Source organism: Rhinolophus hipposideros, assembly GCF_964194185.1.
Source record: "Rhinolophus hipposideros genome assembly, chromosome: X".
In the NCBI taxonomy this organism is placed as follows: Eukaryota; Metazoa; Chordata; class Mammalia; order Chiroptera; family Rhinolophidae; genus Rhinolophus; species Rhinolophus hipposideros.
The window spans coordinates 1,968,314-1,990,236 of NC_138046.1; the positions used below are offsets into that span (position 1 = coordinate 1,968,314).

The 21,923-nt window shown below is 56.6% G+C and overlaps 1 protein-coding gene across 16 annotated transcripts; it reads right to left on the reverse strand.

Moving 5' to 3' along the window:
- Positions 1 to 778: 778 nt before the first annotated feature.
- MED12 (mediator complex subunit 12) lies at positions 779 to 21,747 on the reverse strand. Of its 16 annotated transcripts, none has more exons than XM_081041720.1 (46): positions 21,600 to 21,747; positions 20,976 to 21,080; positions 20,609 to 20,800; positions 20,296 to 20,455; positions 19,069 to 19,250; positions 18,770 to 18,880; positions 18,398 to 18,652; positions 17,878 to 18,024; positions 17,609 to 17,708; positions 17,347 to 17,483; positions 17,010 to 17,141; positions 16,516 to 16,642; positions 15,822 to 16,051; positions 15,397 to 15,477; positions 15,107 to 15,277; positions 14,760 to 14,904; positions 14,543 to 14,593; positions 14,117 to 14,235; positions 13,806 to 13,949; positions 13,221 to 13,384; positions 12,867 to 12,998; positions 12,301 to 12,528; positions 12,004 to 12,148; positions 11,748 to 11,868; positions 11,355 to 11,456; positions 11,140 to 11,253; positions 10,716 to 10,891; positions 10,350 to 10,529; positions 9,300 to 9,371; positions 8,751 to 8,884; positions 8,433 to 8,594; positions 8,099 to 8,210; positions 7,885 to 7,974; positions 7,407 to 7,516; positions 7,085 to 7,220; positions 6,693 to 6,854; positions 5,345 to 5,719; positions 5,001 to 5,151; positions 4,709 to 4,905; positions 4,465 to 4,542; positions 4,318 to 4,372; positions 4,155 to 4,242; positions 2,501 to 2,690; positions 2,029 to 2,211; positions 1,808 to 1,889; positions 779 to 1,627 (listed from the first exon to the last, which is right to left on the reverse strand). In XM_081041720.1, exons 1-46 carry the CDS (start codon positions 21,696 to 21,698, stop codon positions 1,584 to 1,586), a joined length of 6,471 nt encoding a protein of 2,156 aa, XP_080897846.1. In that variant the 5' UTR covers positions 21,699 to 21,747; the 3' UTR covers positions 779 to 1,583. The 16 variants fall into 16 exon arrangements, with proteins under 16 accessions (XP_080897846.1, XP_080897845.1, XP_080897844.1 ...); XM_081041719.1 differs by having other exon boundaries at positions 2,029 to 2,208; positions 4,700 to 4,905; XM_081041718.1 differs by having other exon boundaries at positions 4,700 to 4,905.
- Between the last annotated feature and the right edge of the window lie 176 nt (positions 21,748 to 21,923).

The following is a 21,923-nucleotide window of genomic DNA, read 5'->3' on the forward strand; positions in this document are numbered from 1 at the left end:
GGCACTCTGCCCTCATCCTGATAGTCCCAAAGGTCAATGCCAGTTCCTTTCTGCCGGGGCGTGTGAGCGTCAGACTGCCAGCATGCCAGTTGTCCCACTCGTCTGTCCCGACCTCCAGATCCGGCTGTCAGTGCCGTGTTCTCTGCGTGGTGCACCCGTCCAGTTTGTGTAGCCGCACCCCCACCTGAAGCCCCTCTGAGTGTGCTATGCAGCCATGCCCCTCCCCCTGTAACTCCTCGAAGCGTTGGTCAGGATAGAAGAGGGCAGGAGAAAGCTGCAGTTATGCTTGCCTTTGCCCTGGCAGAGAGTTCCGTTCCTGGAGCGCATGACTCTTACACTTGCTAAGTCCCACACTTTGTGGACCTCCAAGAGGGAGTTTATTTTAATTTTTGATAAGTTGGGTATGGATTGCCACTCCAGGTTTGACCGGCACACTTGACACTTCCCAGTAATATAGTGTAACAATGGCCTGGATGTTATCCTGAAGTTGTCAAAGTCAACCTGTGCTCCCCACCCATGGGCTGGGGCTGGCCCTCTTCCAGCTCCAGCTGGCACAGCGGAAGGCGGCTCCACTGCAGTAAACTAGCTGGCTCTCCTGGAGCCTCAGGTCTCGGGCCCCCAGCCTGAAGGCAAGGGGGGCTCAGAATGGCCCTGCACAGCTCCCAGTGGCTCTGGAGCAAGTTTTGAGTTCTCTCTACTGTAAAGTGGGAGTGAGCAACAGTTACCCTGGGTAACTGCCAAGGTGGGTCGTGTGAAAACAAGCAGTTCCAGCAGCAGAGCAGAGAGAAAAGGATGCTTCCTTTTACTGGTTTCTCCTCTTCCTGGAACCGTACCAGCCTTTCACCACCTGTTTGACGATGACACTTCCTAATGGAGGGCAGTTTTCATCCCAGAAACGTGACTCTCAGGGAAGGTCTCAGCCTAGGATACGGCTCTGTGCATGACGAGGGCCACACACCATGGCAAAAAGGGTAGGCAGTGTCACCCCGTCCACCCTGAAGCTTGTTCCAAACCCCGCACACACGTGGGATGGGTGGGAGGAGGAGAATGAGGTTCATGGATTCTTCCTCTGGTGTGGTGGCCCTTCCCCCATCCCAATGGTCTATCTGCCATGCAGAGAAGCTGCCCAGAAGCTGTGTGATCTAGCTCGAGGTCAGCTGCCTCGAGGAGAGACTAAGGGCTCAAACTGTAATACGGTACCCATTTGGACAAGGGAAGAGAGGACAGCAATCCAAATCGAACTGAGAAGTTTAGGGGATGCAAGGAAAGTAGGGAGACGAAGCATCAGGACGAAGGCTCTCAGCTCCCGCCGGCCCCGCCCTTCCCACACATGCAGAAGTCACAGGCGCCCTTTGCAAAGAAGCTCTGTGTATTGGGTGCAACAGCTCCGGGGTCTCTATATAAATAATATACAAAACCCAACAGCTCCATGTCTGACATTAACAAAAATACGAAAGACTCATTCAAAATGGAGCCTGAAGAAAGAGCCCCAACCAGTCCTGGTGCTACCCCGGGCAGGGGACTGGGGATTCGGAGGATTGGGTGGGGCCAAATCCAGTGCACAAGCCGCTTGTCCAGGTGGCTCAGTAGCGTCCAAATATGTTGGTGCTGGGCTGTGGCTGGGTATCTGTGAAAAACCAGAGAGGATCAGGGGTAGGAAGCCAAGCATGTGGCGAGCAATTCTGGTGCCAGGGGAAGGGATGGAGTGCAAGGCTTCCCCCCACAACCTGGGCGGGAAGCCATCTCCTCGGCCACTGCCCCCCCCATTCATCCCATGGGGTTGTGCTGGGCAGGGAGGCAGGCTTACTGGAGAGCTGTTGTTGCAGCTGCCGGACCAAAGCTGCTGTCTGTTGCTGTTGCTGTGTCTGCTGAAGTCCCTGGCGCTGGAACTGTGGTGGAGATGGCAAGTGGGACACTGAACTGGAACCTTCCTCTTCCTGGTGCATTCTCATGTCCTGACCCCTTTCCTGCGTGCTGTACCTCGCCTCCCCTCCACCCTATGTGCGCTGTCCGCTGGCCTGCATGTACCTGGGGCTGGGACTGGGGCTGTGGCTGCGGCTGCGGCTGGGGCGGGGCCGCCTGCTGCTGCTGCTGCTGGTGTTGTTGTTGTTGCTGCTGTTGCTGCTGCTGCTGCTGCTGCTGCTGCTGTTGTTGTTGTTGTTGCTGCTGCTGTTGCTGTTGCTGCTGCTGCTGCTGCTGCTGTTGCTGCTGCTGCGAGAACACACCAGATACTCGAAGGAGAGCAAAGCAGCTGAGAGCAGGGGTGACCAGGTGGAGGCATGATGGCGGGAAAGCAGCAGCAAGGAGAAAAGCACATACCCAGAAACCCAACATCCGGGACCCCAGAGAAGCCCCAACTCTGTCCCAGCAAGACCCCCAGAAACCAGGCGGAGTGGCTTCCTAGCCTCAGCTCGTGCCAGTGCGTGCCAACCAGTGCCACGGTCAATCTGGACGACAGCGTGGAGGAAGCGGGGCAGCTCTGGGGCTCCCCAGGCCTTACCCGCAGGAGCTGCTGCTGCTGCTGCTGCTGCCGGATGTGGTACTGTTGCTGTGACTGCGGCTGCGGCTGCGGCTGCGGCTGCTGCTCAGGCACGATGGAGGCCGAGCGCACAGCAGCCTGCACGCCCTGGGCCCCCAGCGGGGTAAGGGCGCCCATCATGGGTGTTTGCTGCAGGCTCTGCTGCGAAAACCTGCAAAGACACAAGGCCCCGGGAGAGGCGGGCATGTCCAGGATTCTACCCTGAAGGATACTTCGGCACTTCATTTCACTCATGCCCTGTCACCAACCGCGAGTGCCCTTAGGGGTTCTGACAGCTTTCTAGGTGGGCGGATGAGGGGTGAACACAATACCTCATCTTGGCGTCTCCTAACCTTCACGGTTAGAAATTATTCAATCTGGTACAGTTATTTTTCTCTTATGAAAACACAAACCAATCTCAGTACAAGACAGGCATTTTGGAAACACTCACTGAGGTTTCTGTTGGTGGTGGTGACCCCGATCACATTTCAGGGGCTTCAAGACACTGGATTCCTACTGCTGCTTCCGCCGTCCTTACCCGAGTGTGCACACCACCGGCCCCATCTCAAGTCCTCTCGCACCTTCCCTATGCATGCTCTCCATGCATTCCACACCAATCCCTCCACACGCCCAACTCCCCGTGTCACTTTCCAGATCAAAAGAGCCCTTCCTCGGACTGTGTCACTTGTGAACTGAACACCCACGGTCCTCTCCATCCTGCCCAGCACTGGCCTATCCACACTACCTCCCTCACACAGGTCTTTCGTCCATCCAAGCTCTTCTCCTACTGGTCCTCCCGGCCATGCTGCTCCTTTGGGTCCCCACGTGTCTGTTCATGCTATGTCCTCTACCTGTAAGCCCCTTCCTTCTCCTGTCCACAAACCCAAACTGGAGCGATCCCTGCAAGGCCAGCACCAGTCTGACCTCCTTCAGGACACTTTCTCTGCTGACTAGGCCCACCGTGACAGCAGCCACACCTTTTCTGGGTCCGCATCTGACTTCACAGCACACAACTGCACACCTGGTCACTCCGTCCTCAGAGCGTTCTCTGTGTTCTTGTGTGAGTCTCATCTCCCCCGCTAACCATTCTTTGTGCTGAGGGACTTGGGAGTTTTTTTGGTAGTGTCTTTCCTCATGCCACCCCAGCATCACGCTGGCCACACTTCTAAGGAAAGGACTTTGCCTAAGGAAAGCTCCACCCCCCAGGGTCCTACACCCTAAGCTGAGGAGCCTCAAACCACAATCACAAGGTCTCAGCGAAGGTTTGACTGCCGCTCAGCACAGCGGGAGGGTGTGTTCTTGAGCCCAGTCCGCTGGTGGACTGCTCTAATGCCGGCTTGATGACTCCTGATCGTGCAGTGCATCTAGGCATCCCAGATTTCCCCTTATCATAGTCATACAAATGACTCCCCCCTCGTTAGGCCGCGAAGAAATGCTGGGGAAGTAGGTGTGAGACTACTGGTCACCAGGGTCTCTTCCGGCTCTGGCCTTTTGTGGCAATAGGCGACATGGCTAGCTGAGTGTTCTGGACGTCTCCAGAAGGTCTGCCTCATCCCATCACCTCCCAACAGGCTTTCCCCAGTCACACGCTCCTTCGTACGTCAGTGTGTTCACGACCCCCCACTCCCTAGGGTACCTTTGAGTGGAGCTCAGCCCGTGTCCGTAGCTTGGGGCCTGCTGGTGAACATAGCCACTGGGCCGCTGTTGCAGGTGGCGAGTGGGATCTACAAGAGTAGGATTGGTAGAAGGGTGGGTGCTCTGGTAAGGCTGGCTGGAGTAGCTGGGGGGCACCATGGTACCTGCGGGGCCTGTGTGTTGCTGCAATCCCACATGAGAAACATAAGGAGTATAGCCCTGGACGGGAGGACGAGAGAGGGTGTCAGGGCCAAGGGCGTGTAAAGCAACTCACACCGAGCTCCCCAATCCTCACCATGTCGGGCCCTTACCTGGGAGGTCTGCAAACCATAGGTAGAGGTGGGGGTCATCTGGTGGACAGATGGCTGGCCCAACATCCCCTGATTCTGCTAAAGGGGGAAAGGAGACCAACTCAGACTGAGGCAACACTTTCCGCCGTCTTGTTCCCTGTGTCCCCCAAATGCCCCTCTCTACACATCCTGTGAAGATCCCGAGTGTCCCCCAAATGCCCCTCTCCCGGAGGGCCCTCCCTACGGCCCCTCTCACTATCTTTGCCTGAAGCTGCTGGCGAAGGCGCTGTCCTTGGGGCACCGCAGGCTGCTGCTGTCGGTACACGGACGTCTTGTACGGCGACGGTTCCAGTCCCATGACGCCTGTCACGGCTGTGGGCAGCACCCCAGGGTATGGTGGCCGGGCTGGCAGCTTCTGCATCGGTAAGCGCACGGGGCGGTATGGGTCCACGCGAGGGCCACCTGGAAAGGGGAGCAGGCTGAGCTCTCCTGGCTCCTTGGGCCTCCAGGCGGCAGGGGTGTGCAGATAAGTCCCCCCTTCCTGGCTGGGCACTCACCTGCAGGTAATGGCTGGTTCTGGGTGTACAGGCCTATGGAGCCCTGCCTGTAGCTAATGTGTGGGATGGAGCCAGGATTCGCGTGGTGCAGGAGGTCCGGAGGTACCGTCACACCGTAAGGACCACTCCGCCCTGGGCCCATTCCATAGTCCTGTGTGAAGGCAGAGGGAGAACAGGCGGAGGCTGGGACGAGGCGGGCTAGCAGGCCCCACAGGGGCTGGATGTTGAATGTGTATAATGCCAAGGGTAGCCTGCCCAACGTGCCCCCTGCCCCCAAGCCAGAACCTGGGCAGAACCATCGAGAGACAGAGGCTGTGGAAGCAGCAGCCGGCAGCGGCACAAACCTCCGTCTTGGCAGCGGGCTGGCTGCGTTTCTTGCCCTTGGTGGACTTCTTCTTGCGCTCCTCAGTGCTGGCTGGGGCGGCCCCAGCTTTGTCAGCTTTTGGGGGCTCTGGGGCCTTTTTCTCAGGCTCCAGCAGGGTGGGAGCAGGGGGCTCCTCATCTTCCGGTGGCAGTGGCAGCGGCTCCAGGTAATAGGCCCGTGGCCGGGGCCTCAGGTGCGTGTGGTAAAGCAGCAGGCGCTGCTGCTCCTCGCCCCGGGCTACTCGCCGGTCCACCCGGACTGTCCCAAACCAGCCCCAGGACAGAGGCGCCGATGGCTTCAAGCCCTCAAAGAGATCCCAGGGAGAGATCTTCTGTTTGGTGGAAACCTGCAGACCCTGCTCCGAGAGAAGAAGACAGACCTTGAGGATGAGAAGGAAGGGGAGTGGCCCGCTGGCGACCAAGGCAAGTCATGGGCAGGTTCAGGGGACAGGGCGAGGGGCGACAGATGAGCACGGACACACACATGCACACAGCAGAGACAGCGATGGGCGGGGAGCCGACAGACAGAAACGGAGGCTAAAGACACACAGACAAAGAGGCAAATGGATGGCTGGAGAGATACAGAGGTAGAGTGAGAGGCAGGTAAACGGAGACACAGGAAAATGAGGATAGTGTACCGTGCATGGGCTGACTCTGGATTGTAAATCCTGTACCCTCTTTTCCTCTCCCTCTCTACTGCATACAACACGCTTACTGAACCAGTAATGCCACCGACAGACAGGGGAGGACACAGCTGTGCACAGGTGGGGGTGTGGGAGAGAAATGCAGGGGCGGAGACAAGGGCGGTCATGAAAGCGGGGGGTGCAGGACAGGAGGCAGGCGGGGCAGAGGACAGAGGATGGCGGGGTGCTGAGAAGTGGGCAGCATGTTAAAAGGTGGACAGGACTGCTGAGTGACCGGTAGGGGTGAAGGGACAGACCAAGGAAAGAGGGTTAGACTCCCAAGATAGGGGCGGGGGAAGAATGTAAGGAAAGTTAAGTGATGAGCTGAGCACCTCACAGGTAGCTGTCACTGCCCAGCCCAATGGACGCCCCGGCCTGATGAGCCTTTCTATTATGCCGTGTTTACCCAAAAAGAAGACCTACCTGGAAAATAAGCCCTAGCATAATTTTTCAGGATGACATCCCCTGAACATAAGCCCTAATGCGTCTTTTAAAGCAAAAATTAATGTAAAATCCGGTCTTATTTTGGCGGAAACATGCTAACCACAAGGTAGATGGAGGAAAGGCGCTTGTCCAAAGGGGGGACAGCTGTGGATGGCGGTCAGGGTGGGAGGCAGGGCCGGGGTGGAAGGACAATGGAACGTGCCTCCTTCTTGAAGATGGAATCAAAGCCAGCAATTTTGTTGCCCTTGGTGTCAATAAGGGAGCCCTGGGGCTCACAGGTGATGACATCTCGGGTCTGCTTGGGTAGCGGCAGCAGCTGGTGAACCTTTTCCAGACTGTCTGACTGGCGCTCCCCCAACTCCTTCTGCAGGCACAAGGACAGGGGACAAGAGTTCAGAGCTACAGAACCAGAGGCACGGGAAGTCTGGGGACAGCACGGAACCTGGCTGTGCAAATAACGAAGGCAAAACAAAGGCAAGGCTGGGGCTATGGCCAGAGCACAGGCCCTGAGGTGGGCCGGCCACTGGAAGGTCAGGGGATGTGGCGCGAAGCACAGTCCATCTCCCCAGCATCGCCCTTGCCTCATCCGCTCACCCGTAGCTTCTTCACCAGGTTCATGTAGGCACGTTTATTCTCCTCCATGCTGCCCTGGGAGATGCTGGACATGTCGGCGGCCAGAGTCCCATTGATGAGCACGCTCAGCATGTCCAGTACAGTAGTGAAGAGCTCGCTATGACAGGAAGCCAGGGAGAAAACAGGGGAAGGCAGAGGTGAGGACACAGGCCTTGGGCTGGACACAAGCAGAGAGCACTGCTGAGGGCATTGGGACCGGGACGGGAAGCCAGGGCCTCTGCAGGCACCTGCTGGGGGCAGGGGGTCAGCATGGGTACCGAGGCGGAGGGAGGGGATGCTTTACTTGTTGGACTGCATGTCTACAGTGCCGCTGATGATAATCTCCAGGAGAAGCACCGCCCACTCCGTGGTCTGCTGTGTGCTGCGCTGCACCGTGTCAAACATGCCCCCCACCTGCCGGGCCAGCACAGCTCTGTCAGACGGCTCAGGGCAAAGCCCAGCGTTGAAAGGCGCGGCTGGGGTGTACTTGGGACGCCCAATGTCAATGCGCCAGGTGTGCCCGGGATTCACTACATAGTCTTGGGCCAGTGACTGAACAACTGACATCTCTGGGCCTCAGTCCCTTACTTATAAAATCATGGGAGTTGCATTCCATTCAGCATAGCAAAACAGGGTTCTAGGTCTTCTCGGGCCCAGTCAGAATGTGGGAGGGCGGGGGCAGAGACCCTGCCGGGGTCCAGTGTCCTCAACCACTTTCAGGCCCCGTGTCCTCTCGGAAAGCTGGACCCTCCATCCTCACCCGACCCCTTCCCCCTCCTCACCAGGTTGAGCCGCAGTTTGAGGGCCTCATGCATGAGCTGCTTAGGTTTGCAATCATCCAAGTACTGGTCATCTCGCCAATTATTCACAATCTAAGACAGAAACAAGCATCACGCAGCTCAGGGATGGCCTCGTTTCCATCCCAAGGTGCCCCGTGGCCGCCCGGCTGCACCCTGTCTGCCCTCCTGCCCGGCTCCATAGCCCAGAGGCCTGTACCTGGTGCACCTGGCTGTAGAGGGACATAAGGAGTCCCTCACGCTGCTCATCCTGCCCTTTCAGACACGTCAGCACCAGGGACAAGAAAGGCTGCTGGCTCAACAGGGACATGCTGGACATGGGAGGGACAGAAAAACACAACAACGGGAAGCTTCCAACTCACTGCCCAGCCCCAGGCTCTGCTCTGTAAGATCCAGCCCCTTGCTCAACCGTCCTCACTTTTACCCTCCGACTTTCCACCTTTCCATGGGTTTTATCCTCCCCGTGCCTCAAGCGTTCCAGCCCGCTTCCTCTCCTTTCCACCCCTCGATCCCACCCCCGACAGGGGCTTTACCTCTTCTGCTTCTGTCGATCACGTTCTTTGCGGGAAGAAGAGCCCAGGTGCTGGCCCTTCTCTAATTCTTCCCCAGCAGCCTTCAGCACGTGCCCCTGGACTGAGGTGGGCAGTTTAGCAATGAGAGGGGCCACCAGCCAGACACCAGAGCGCTCTAGAGAGCTGGAGGACAGACAGAGTCCACCAGGTTACAGAGCAGCCAGGCACGGTTAGGACAATCCATCCTCCCCGATCCTCACGGCCATGCCCGACACCCATCTCCAGGTGGCCAGCAGAGAAACTCACAAGGGCCTGGGTCCTAACACGTGTCTACCCAACCTGAGCACGGGCTTGGTCTTGCTGCTGCTGGCCATGTTGCTTGCAGTGTTTCCAGAAGAGGACCCTGTCTCTGCTGACTGTTGGAAAACCTCAATTGTGGCTTTGGCAATGTTCTCTAAGAGGGAATTCATCTCCTGGGAAGGAGGAAAGACACAGGGATGCTAAATGGATAGCTGGTGGTGACGGAAAACAGATGGTAGGGGAGATGGGAGATGAGGGCATGGGAAGGCACCCATGGAGGTTGATGGGAGGGTCAGGACACCACTGTGTTAGGGGTCGTGCGCCCCAGCACCACCGTATTTCTCCAATTCCCCCATCTTCTCCTTCACAAACCTCCTTGCGGTTATGGCCATAGAAACAGCCTCCACCAGCACTATCGCCGCCAACCTTCCTCACAGCTGAGAGCCCCAACACTCCCAACCCAGTTCCCTTATCATCGGCTCCACACATCTGCCCTCTTCCCATGCTCTCTTATCTCAAGAAGCCCAGGTAGGACCAAGGCTCTTCTATGGTGGCCCACCTCCGACACATGGAGCAGGCACCACTCACATTGTTGGGAGTCTGCTTGATCATGAGCTGCAGCTCCAAGGAAGACTGGCGCATGGTCCACTGGTCCAAGTTCTGTGACAGAGACCCCCATCCCCAAGCTAGTCACCATCGTGTCACCCTGAGGCCAGTTCCTAATCTCTCACAGCCTCAAATCCCATACTGAGAGGGGCCCCTCTGGCCCCAGCTTTAGGAAAGACTACACCTAAATAATCCCAAACGGTTGACAAATCGATCCTATTTTAAAAGCAGTTCAGGAAAGATTTCACATGTCCTCAGCCTACTGTTCCAGGGCCTCACATGCCTCAGCATGAGGAAGTGTCGTTTAACACTTGAGCTAAATTGTTGATGTTCGGCTTAAGCCTGCATCTCCTACTTCACACCAGCTGCTGAAAGTCCTCTGCAGACCCCAAGGCTACTGTTAGCTAATCTCTCTTTGGCATTATCTCCTCTGGGCTGAAGAGACCTCATTCCTTTAGCTTCTCCTTCAATGGCTTTCTTTGTTCGCCCTTTACCCAACTGTCTGCAGCAGCGAGGTGGAACAGAAAGGCCACGGGTACACCTGGGTTCACATACTGACTCTCAATTTCCTAGCGGCGTGACCCGGCAAGTTCTCTAACGTCATAGCCTCAGTTTCCTCACTGGTCAAACAGGGATCCTCATAGCTACTTCACAGGATCAGAAAGATTAAACGAGAACGTGTAAGAGTACTGAGCACAGTACCCAGAACGAAGCAGACGCTCCATATGCAGCAGCAGCTCAGTACCCATCACTGAGCCATGACCCAAATGTCAGAAACGAGGTCTCCCACTGATAAGCAATAGTCCTACCCCACCCAGACGGCTGTGCTGTCACCTGGCAGTTTATCCTGGAGTCCAGACGGCTTGGCCTTGACTTCCAAACCACTGCCGGAGCTGTTTCTCTCACCACCTCTCGCCCACATCCTCATTCAGCTTCCTACTAACTCCCTCTCTGTTTCCCTCAAGGTTCCATGGTTTCAACCCAGGCTTAGGCCCCACGGCCCCCTCCACGGCCCCCGTCACCTTGGCCCACCTGGAGAATCCGCTTAATGCGCTGCCGCTGGGGGTTGTCGCCATCCTCACTGTCCAGCAGTCGATGTGGGTAACAGATGAGCTGCATGAGGCGCTGGGCCTGGGCACTACTCAGCACGGGGTCTTGGAGGTCATTGCTGTCCTCACACAGTGATTTAAGGCAACGTTCTCCTACCCATTCCTGAGGAAGCTAGTCGTCAGGGCACTGGGGCGGCCAGCAGGGGCGGGGGCGGGTCAGGAACGAGGGCGATGGGCTAGGGCTTGCCGAGGGACGTGATGTATGGTAGGGAGGTGGCGTGCTCATGGCTGGAAACAGGACTATATTATAGAGAGGCATTCAGGAGGGGTGGGGGAAGGTGACACTGACCTGTTGGCAGATGCTGCGCAGCACGTACTTGGCATACACATCCAGACTGGCTGTCTCCACAGAGATGGTGCGGCCACCCTGCCTCCGACCGCCACTGCCACCTCCTCCCTCCTCCTCTGGAAGTTCTTCTGACCCTCCTGTCACAGTGAAGCCTGAGCCCTTGAGCTCTGCATCCCCTGTGGCCCACGGGCGGGAGATAGGGAGGGCAGAGTGAGATCTGAACACTGTGGGGAGACCCAGCCCAGACCCACAGGGCAGCAGCTCCCCAAATCCTGCCCTATGGGACAGAAATATACTTCCCTCCCCGCTCTCCTCCCCAAAGGTCAGGGAGACCACCTTCGGGAGAGAGAGACTGTCCTTTGTAGATTCGCTGGCGCTCCACCCTAGACACACTTCTGGCCCCACTCCCTTCCTACCCCCATACCAAGTACAAACACAGCCTTGAGAACAGCAAACACGGCTCCATCCACGATGCGGTTCTGGGATGCAGCCAGCAGGTGGCGGTCACAGGAGGAGCGGATTCCTACCGTAGGCTTGTCTGGGGAGGGAGCTGAAGTCAGGGGACACGGTAGGGAACTGGGGTGTGTGGGGGGGGAGCCACTCTTTCTACCGCTGGCTGGCTCCAAAGGGGTCACTTACTTCCATCCGACTGGCAAGGATTGAGTTGAGGTGTCTTGAAAAGGTGGAGGAGGATGCGGCAGGTAAGCCGGGCTCCTGGCTCAGAGTCCTGCTCGCTGCAAGCTGAAAAACGGAAGACAGAGCAGATCAGACAGGAGGAAGGATGAAGGCGGGCTGCATATGGGTTTGGGGCGCAGATGCTAACAGGGGAGCCGAACTCAGGCAAAAGGAGCAAAGGCAAGATAATGCCAGAGGAGGGGTGGAACCGCCAACTGCTTGGCTGTACGAGGGCAGCTCCTTGTAGTCACAAGCTGACGGCAGGGAGCCCCACTCTGAACACCGGGAGTGCGGCCATCGAATGTGCAGTGAAATTTGGGGTCTGGGAATGCTAGGCCTTCTGGGTTGCCAGGTCACCAGCATTAAGGAGTGAAGGGATGGCAGCACAGCGAATCAGATCCTCCAGGAGCAAACACTGCCGAGCGATTAGGATGGCAACAAAAGTAGCCAGCGAGTCGTGAAAAGACAGGTCACTGACCTGGAGGAAAAGCAGACAGACATGGCGACTGAGTGTGGACAGAGGGCGCCTGCTCCAGTCCCCAGAAGTCTGCCCCTGCCCAGCCTGCCCTGGGAACTGGCCCATGCGTCCCAGCAGGAGCCCGCCCTGTCTCACATCCACATTGCACAGGAGGTCGTTGAAGCCACAGGTGCCGTTGTTAGAAGAGCAGCATAAGGCCTTAAGGACGCCCAGCCATTCTGCGCTCAGGGACTTGCAGTAGCCGGTCAGCTCCGCACACAGGATTGCGATGTCATTCACCCTGGGGAAAAGTACAAGGGCCCTCAGGAAAACCCTTGTTCCGCAAAAGCACAAACTTGTTAATGACCAAGGCTGCAGTACCTCCCGGGCATCTCATCCCTCCCAATATGGGCCGGAGCGCGGTGCCCACTCCTCACTCAATACGCCCCATACCTATCGGGATCATGGTGCCCCACACAGACGTGCATAAGGGCATTGCAGACAAAGCTGTAGCGGTTAGCAGGGTTCTCACTAAGACTCTTGCCTAGCCCCGTGTACGTGAACGTGTGAGCGGCAGGGTTTTCCAGAGTGTCAATCATGAACTCAGGCGCCCAGCGCATATTGGATTCTGACGGCTCCACGTTGCAGTAGATGGTGTTCTTCACCTTGGAGCAGAAGTCGCTGCAGGACAGGAGATAGTAGTGTAGACAGGCTGGTGACATAGAGGGATACTCAGGAAGGGGGAGCAACGCAGGACCCTGGGACAAGGGAAATGGAGAAGGGACAAAGCGGACTGGGCAAGAACGGAAGCCAGGGAGAAGAAGGTGCAGGGGCCTCTGGAGGCAGGGAGGGGGAATGTAGGTCCCCCCAGGATGGGCTGGACACAAGGCCGAGGAAGAAGGCCCGTTCTCAGGGACCAAGGCCATGGCCCCAGACACGGCAGGCTGCCAAGTTGGGCAGCAATGGGAAAAGAGACAGGACAAGGTTCCACTCTCTACCCGACCTCCCACCTCTCTTACCTGAACAGCTCCCCAAATTTGCTCTTTAAATGGCTACAGGAGGTGTACAGATCATAGAGATAAGCAAGGATACAGCGTTCCGCAGAGGACCCATCCGATCGGTTCATGCCATGCTTCACCACGCCACACAGCCTATCGGGAAGGCAGGGTCAGGAGGGTCCGAGGCAGAGTGCAGGGGCCGGGGCACAAAGATCCCTGGACACAGACCCAGGTCCCTCGGCCGGACCCGCCCCTGTCCTCCTCTCCCAAATGGCACACTTCCCCACGCCGAGAGCCCTGTGTGCTCTTTGCAGGCCATTTCCACCTGCATTCACCAGAGCCCTGTGTGTTTGCTGACTTTGTAGCTCCGCTTACCCCTCAAAGACCTGTGCCATCTGGTCCTGGTTGAGGATGAGGCAGGCATGATAGTGTCGCAGGACAGCCACAATGCACAGGCACAGGCTGGTAGTGTAGCTGCCCACCAGGTCCGAGGATTTGAGAAGCAACTCGGCCTCGACCACACTCAGTTCATTCAGGAGCTAGCAGAGTAGGGGTGAGAAATGAGAAGAAGCCCCACACGCGGTGTAGAAGCCCCTTCCTGCGAAGAAACTGCCACGGCCGGGCCCAGCCCCAGCCTGCTGGTGCTGCCTCCGTTTGGAACGGCCCTGCTGCCATAGGCCACTGTCCTTCATTCTATCCAGGACAGCAGCCGCATCAGCAATGCACTCAGTCAGTCTGCAGGATCCGATTCTAGGACCTCCACAGTGGGAGGACAGTCTGTGCCCCTGCTCTGAGCTCTTGAGCCTCCCCCGGGGACATGGGAGCCTCTGTTCTTGCCATCTTAGCTGATGCCCCCTCCACCCCCTACGAGTATCCTGCACCTCTGGCTTCAGCCTCGGGCCTGTCCTTCGGACGTTATGCAGCCAAACTCCCCCACCCCGCGCAGCCCAAGTTCCCCACCTGAATGGCAAAGTCGATGAGGCCACTGATGCTGAGCGAATATTCCATGAGGTCAAAGATGAACTGCACGTGCTGCACGAGAGGCAAGTGGTACGACATTCCGAGGGCAAAGCTCGTGATCTGCTCCAGAACATTCCGGGAGACCTGGTCAGGGCGGTGGGAGTGAGACGGGAGTGCAGACAGGTGGCGGGAGCAGGAAAGGATGGTGGTGAAACGGGATGAGACCAGGCGCCCTAGGGCAGGGAAAAGGTGAGGAAAAGGAAACAGGACAGGAGGTCCAAGAGTGGGAAGGGGCTGGGCGTGGGCCACACCTGAGCTGTGACCTGGTGTTGGTCATAGTGGGAAAGGTGCTGGAACTTAGCAAAGATATCTTCAGCAGTGGGGAAGGCTTCAGGCCGGTTGCGCCGCCGCTTCTGCCCATCCTCCCCACCTGAGGGGACAGTTGAAAGGGGCCAGTCAGGACAGGGAAGAGAATTCGTTGACTGGGGGTGGGGAAGGGGTGTATGGAGAGAAGGCTATGGGTGGGTGGGGAAGGAAAGGGGACAGGAGGCAGGGAGTGAAGGGAAAGGGAAGATGGGAAGGGAGGGCCGAGGAAGGGGTGGGCGAGGGATGAAGGGAAGGGGACAGTGAAGCGAAGGTTTCGAGGACCACAGGCTATGTGGACCTTGGAGGAATACATACAGGGAGGGAGGGAAGGGCGAGGGAGGGCGGGCAGCACGGGGCTTACTGTGAGGTACCTAAGAATGTCAGGTCTCCAGGATTCAGAGGCACAATAGGAGCAAGCTGGTCTGCAGAGGGGGGGAACGAGGGGGGAAGTTTCAAAAGGACTAGAGCTCTCAGGGGACCCCAAGAGACAGGCTATCGGGACATGACTGGGAGTGCCCTATGCTGGTGAAGGGAAGACTGACTAGGGCACTCTTTGGGGGAAATCTACTTAAGGAGCCTCACACCCACCAGTTTCCGCTGTGCCCTTGCGGTTGAGAACCTTCAGGATATCCTTGGTGATTTTCTTGATGGCATGACGGGCATCATCTCGCTGCTTTCCCACCCCAAACAGTACGACCAAGCGCTGGTTGCACTCATGGCTGCACGACTCCTCCTGCACCCCAGCGGCACCGTCAGACTGAGCAGGACCTCCTTCCTCCTCTTCAAAGCATGCGCCATGCCCCTCAGCAGCCCAGTGCTCCGGCCCTGCCCCGCACGCCGAACCCTCTAGAACAGCTCCGACCCTCCGCATGGTCCTTGACCAGAAACCTGGCCTCGAAACACAGGGTCGCCCGGTGGGGGGTGGGGGGGAGTACCTGGGGGATGGGAAAGTGTGTGGCATACTGCACATGGCGCGGCTGGTCGTAAAGGACCCCGAGAGTCCCTTCCAGCTTTTCCTTGGGCGGTGGCTTCATCTCCTTGTCGACGTCTACTTTCTCGGGGGACGGACTGCCCTTCCCCTCACAGGGCATAGTTGGGGAGAACAGCTAAGGAAGGCGAGAGGGCAGAACCTTCAGAGGAAGCAGACAGGATGAGGGTGCAGAGAAACTTCGCGGGGGAGTGGGGGCCCCGGAGCCAGCTTCTTCCACACCAGGCTCCAACTTACTGAGAAGTCAGGCTTCTCCATGTCCTCGAAGAGTACACTGGAACTTGGGTCGATGTCCATAGACTCCGAGAGCCCTGGGTCCTGAGGGCATGGAACACAAGTGGACTTGCTTTAGCCCAGGCAGCTCCTCCCCACCCACCATCCAGAAATGCTGACGGGAGAGAGACCATGCTGGGAAAAGCACAGGACCTGGATCCGAGCCTTGACCCGTCATTTTACCACCACAGGCCTCAGTTTCTTTCAGCTTTAAAGTGGGGATAAGAGAAGGTCACAGGGCGGTTGAGGATCAAATGGAAAGGAATGCCGTGCCAGTGCCTGGCAAACACGAAGCGTTGAGCACACACTACCCTCGTTAGGAGGGGACTGGCAGCAGGAGGATGGCAGCATGGTGGAAAACTATCAAGGGCCAGGAAAAGCTCACTCACCTCCAGCTTGCTACTGCTGCTGCCCTCGGCCTCCTTGCGCTCTGGGTCATCGGCAGGGTCATCAAAGGGAGAGGGAGGCCGGGGACCGGGGGCTCCAAAGGCAAGGTCCCCTCGGGAGATGAGGGTGCAAGTGTACATGTTGTGGGAGAAAACATCATGTCGGATGAGCTCACAGAAGAGCAGTACCAAGTTAAAGAACTCCACCCGCTCGCTCTCACTCCGGGGGTCCGCTGGAGGGGGAGGGCACGAGAAAAGCTGAGTTAGGAAAGCACAAAAGACATGGGCAAGAAGAGAGAGGGACCCACTTAAGCCATGCTCCTCCTAGAGTACCCGAGGGGGGCAGGAAGGGGAGCCACCAACAACAAAGAAACCAAGCCAAAAACTGCTGAGGGACGAAGTGTGGCTGGTCCCCACCTCCTGACCCCCACGCCATCTCATTAAACAATGCAGCATCTCTGCTCCTAAGCATATGTGGCAGTGCTTCGATGGCACGTTCTGGGTTTTAGTCTTCTTTTTATTTCTCTATTCTGTTAAACTAGAAGATGACCAATGACTAGAATTATCAACGAAAGTCATTCTGCAGAGAGCCCAAGATGGAAATATATACCAGAAGGCCCTTAATTATGCTCTCTGCTGACAGTGACGGGTAACTGAGTCTAGGCCGAGGTGAGCAGGGGGTGGCAGGGGTCCATACTCAGCATGGGAGCCTGTGTGTCCAGAAACTGCAGGAGGACGTCCTGAAAAATGGGAGCACTGGGAGCAGAGAGGGAGCCAGAGGCGATGGAGCCTTTCTCATCGGCGGCTTCTGATTCTCCGCAACGCTGTGAGATGAGAGTACAAACTGCAGGATTGGTTTCTACCTGTTTCTTCGCTCCTTTCTCCGCGTGTAACGCAGGAACCACCACCCCAAGCTTTCCACTCGCATCCTCCCTTGGACCTCCATGTTCTTTACCGCTTCCCCACTGAAGCCTTCATCGCGACTCTAGCTCCGACATCAATCCACTCCTTTCTGTTATACTTCTGTCCTTTTGTTAGGCCTTTTGTCCTCAACTTCCCCTGTCGGCTCTCTACCACTTCTTGATTCTCACAACTTCAACTCTGGTCCCACCACCGGCTCCGTCCGGCTCCATGCCCAGCTGCCACTGCCCCACTGGCCAATCGCACTCTTCGTTGCTCTCTGCCCCTAACCTCAGCCTCGATCTCTGCCTGTCTCTTCTCCAGCAGCTTGGCTACCACCATAGCACGGTGCCGACCAGAACGCTTGCAGCTGACAGCCCATTCACACAGCAGTGACACCACAGCGTCATCATCTGACGAGATCTGGAGGCCCAAGAAGACAGGGGTGAGCAAGGAAGGGCTGCAGACAAAGAACCGAGTTCCCATTTCTTAAAGACTGGCACCTGTCTTCAAACACCCAACCCCAGTAAGATGGTCTTGAGACAGCCCCTGGTTTCCCCGCCTGCCCCCCACACATATCGTCACTCTCACAGTGTTTGCCACTCCTTCAGATCCCCTCCTTGCTTACCTCATGCCCATCCTTGCTGGGCCCCAATCCAAAGATTCGGTTACATAGGGAGTCAAGAGAGTTGCTGAAGTCAGAGCGCTCAAAGCTATGGCTGTCCAGCACTTCCAGAGTGTGGAGCACACGTCCAATGGTGAAGCCTAAGCAGCAAAAGTGGCAAAGGGGCCTGAAGTAGAAGCCCACTGCATCCGACGGGGAGGCCAGGGTCCTCACCACCCGTCCTTCCCGCAAACGTCCTTCTTATTACCCGTCCCCTGGCACCCACCTGCGGTAGCTTCTTGGCACTTATCAAAAGACCAGCGAACCTCGACTGCCTGTCCTCGGTCCTTGATCTGCTGCTCAATCTCCCGCAACTTTGCACGGACCTGTGAGATGGGAAAGGAAGGTTGTAAGGACGTCCGTATACCAAGGCAGGCCAAAGGCCAGGAGCCCAGGCTAAAAGAACACTGCCAGACTCCGAGTCACTATTCCTGACCATGTCTAATGGAGCCTCGCCTGCCAATCTGGGGGTGGCATGCGATTAGCCTGACTTACCTGCTGAGTGAAGGCACTGTTGCCCTCTGGCATGGGCAGGTTGGAGGGGGCAATAGGCAGGTGGTCAAGTGGTGAGCCAGTCTTAATTCGGCTATCAGTCAGCGAATAGTGCCAAACCAGGGCACTAGGACAACACAGGAGGATGGTCTTCCAGACAGGAAACAGAAGTCAGACTCAGGTACCAGTGCAATCTCTCCAGAATTCCATCCACTATTACACCCAACCCTTAGAGTTCCCATCCAAACTTATGCTGTCTCTGGGGTGGCGTCATACTGTCTCTGAGCCCCTCCGAGCCCCCACTCTCCTAAAAGCCTTTGGGCCTACTATTTAGCCCTGAAAGAGAACTAAGGAACTGAAAAGGAACTAACACCCCGCGACTGAGAAGCAGTGATCAATTCCCAAGGAAGTACTCGGTCCCGACTTCCCCCTCCAATTATGAATCACCCCCATTCTCCAGGACAGGCACCCAACTCCCATCGGGACACCTGTCAATGTGCCCTTGGGCCCATCCAGTGCCTACCTGAAGGATACAGCTGAGGCCAAACACCAGGGGCCGGTGCTGAGGGCACATAAGCAGGTCACTAAAGGGTGTGGGGGGTGCGCTGCTAGTTGGGGGCTGAGGAGCAGGGGTAGTGGGCAGTGTGCTTGTCGACTGAGCAGACATAACATGAGATGAGTGACTGCTCATGCCATCCAGTTGCAGGGCCAGTCTCCGGGTACAGAAGTAGGCAAGGCGGCGGGAGAGGTACGCAGACTGAACGAATTCCCCGGAGTACTGTGAAGAAAAGAAGCCAAGCCCCCAGTTCCACCCCAGGCACCCTGCTCTCACATCTTACCCAGCCTCAAACCTCTCCCCCAGCCCCCCAACCCTCCCCCAGGTCCTAGGCCTTACTCGAAGCAGCAGAGGCAGCAGCAGCTTAAGCAACTCATCCTCTCCAGGTCGGATTTTCTCAAAACACTCAAGCACCCAGGTCAGGAACTCGTGCCTGTCCAGCATCCCATCCTGTGGGTACCAGGGGTTGGGAAGAGGATTGGTTTGGTCCAGGGACACTTAGCGACGAGGCAGATAGAGTCAATGACAGGACGAAGAGAAGCACAACGGGCAAGGTGGCAGGCTGACCCCGTTCCCTACCGGCAGAGTGTGAGCTCAGGCTCAATCCAATACCCCCCACGATAGGCCCTACCTCCTACCTGGAACATGAACATGGCCAGCTTCTCATTGTAGTCCCACTGCCGGATTGCCAGCTCTACATCATGGGGCAAGGGCCCGATAGTAGAACCACAGCCCCCGCTGCCCACAGGCCCTGGCCGGTAGTACTCAGCCATCTTTTGCAGCTGCTCCCACAAGTACTTGGTGACGATCTGAGTCCATTCTAAGGGAAAGATGGGGAAAGGGCTATTTTATACTGTCCCTCTGCTTAGAGCACCTTCTGTCCCCCATCCCACTCCCAATCACCATACAGTGGTTTCCTGTATCCATGGTTTTGCTTTCTGTGGTTTCGGTTACCCGAGGTCAACTTCGGTCCAAGAGTATTAAATTTCCCCAACCATCGATATTGTCTGTTCCTGACATCCAGTCATCGACATTGTCATAGCTCTGGGTGATCCAGGATCACCCAAAGCAGACGATCCTCCCTCTCGCATCACCAGAAGGTCCATAGTAGCCATTGTGATGTATCACCATGCCTACATCATTCACCTCACTCCATGTCGTCATGGAGGCCACGTATCATGTCACATCATCACAAGAAGGGTGAGTACAGTACAGTATTTTGAAAGAGCCATACCACATTCAGAAAACTTTCATTATAGTGTATTGTCAGAATTGTTCTATTTTATTATTGCTTACTATTGTCAATCTCTTACTGTGTCTAATTTACAAATTAAACTTTATCATAGTACATACGTATAGAAAAAAACATAGTATATATAGGATTTGGTAGTATTCGCAGTTTTAGGCATCCACTGGGGGTCTTGGAACACGTCCTCCTGGGATAAGGGGGGACTGTTATACTTCTAAATCCTATCCATCCTCTTAGGCTTTAGTCAAATGCCACCTGCCTAAAATCTCCCCAGGTGTCCCCAAAAGAAAGTAATATTTCTGTCCACTGAAGTCTCAAAGTAGCTTCTGCCTCCTCTTTTGACACTTACTACTTCTGATGTTTCACAATGTGACTCGTACATACGCCAGGGCATCCCTACGAGACTCTAAGCATCCTAAGGGCATGAATTAGGGACCAGCCATCATCACGGCCCAGTACACGCATACAGTAGATGCTCAAGATACCGGTGCTTACTGAGAGAATGCAACATGCAAGCAGAAGCAAGGGATATAGATGAGGAAGGAAAATGATTCCAAGCGTGTATCACTCCTCGAGGCGATCAGTGGAGGGAACCCTGGTATTAGGAGTTACTCACCCGTGAAGGGGTCAACGACATGTCTCTTCTTAACCTTCGTCTCAGACATTGCTGCATAGTAGGCACAGGTCATCTTAATGAGCCAGGCGGCACGCATCACAGGTACTGTGTATTTGGCTAAGTACCCAAACACTTCTTCCTTCTTACTGAAAATGGGGACCTGGATATGGGCATCGCAAATTGTGAGACCTCTTTCATCCCCATGAGCTGGCACTCATGCAGCTTAACCTGAGAACAGGAGGGTACTTGGTACCCACGCTCCCCTTCCCCATACACACACACACTTGGCCTGAAAACAGAAACAGTATCTCACCTTCTTGGCTAGTTGTGTGAGTGGCTTGGTGCCAGCCAGGTCAGTGAACCAGGTGTTAATGGAACTCTGGGATCGTGCAGTCACCAGCCAGAAGTTGTCCTTCTGGTTCACTTGGGGCTTCCTTCGACCAGTGTCAGGGAGGGTGTTACAACGTAACTTCTCTGCAATAATGCTGCTGAAGTTGGAACTGATCTGAGGGAAGAAAGAGTAGAGAGGTGGCCATGCCTCTGACCGGCCAATGCCAATGTGGCGACAGTAGGTTATGAAGGAGAATCACTTAGGTCGGCCCATAAAGTCTTCCCAACCCAGGGCCTTCGCTCCTCAGATTCTTCCAGCCTTTTCCTTCAGCTTGGCATGGTTTTCTCACCTTGGCAGGATTGAAGTTGACGTTCTTGGCACTGCCATGTTCATCCCCAGAGACAGCAGGCTGGTTATTGAAACCTTGTTTTACATTCAAGGCTGTCAGTTCATCCTAAGGCAGGAAAACGACATTTTAGCGTTGTTTTTTTTTCTTTTTTTCTTTGGGAGGGATGGTGGTGGAAGAGGAGGACAGGGGACCAAGGGGGGAGGAGGCAGGCGGACACTGAGTAGCATAGGTTGTTATTTAGAGCTAGCCCCCCCCATGTCCATTTGGACCCCCCCTTCACCCCCCAGCCCAGTCACTCGGATTCCCCATCAGCCAGGGCTCACTCCTCTCATCACTCTTCCTTCGCAGGCTGGCAGCAGCTTCGGCTCACCAAGCTGCCTCAGACAACTTTCTGAGGGGTGTGTGTGTAGGGGGCGCCTCCAGCGGGCCCCTCCGTCGTCCCCTATTCACGCCCAGGAACCGCCCCCCTGCCCTCCAGGTCCCACTCTCTAGCACCCACTTTACTCTTCCCCCTTTCAGGACTTTCGCTCTCACCAGACCGCCCCGCCCCCCCACCCCTCGGCGCTTCCTCTGGTACTGACTGCTGGCCCCCGGCCCCGCCATAGCCCCGGTCTGTGAACGCACCTCCTTCTGTTTGGGATCTTGAGGGTACACATCGGGAGGCCCCAGCCGCGGCCGCTTCAGGGGCCGGTGTTCGTAGCTCAAGATCCCGAAGGCCGCCATCTTGCCCAGCCCGTAGCGCCGGAGGCACCAGCCCGGCCGGCTGGGGGGGAGGGGGAGAGGGAGACGCAAGGGGGGGGCGGCGGTGGCGAGGACGGCGGCCGAGAGACAACAGGGGGCACGTTAGAAAGTCCCGATCACTGCCGGAAACTACCGAGGGGGACCGAGGGACGCCGGGAACAGTCGGGCAGGACCAACCGCGGCGGGGCGGGGTCAGGCTGGCGTGGG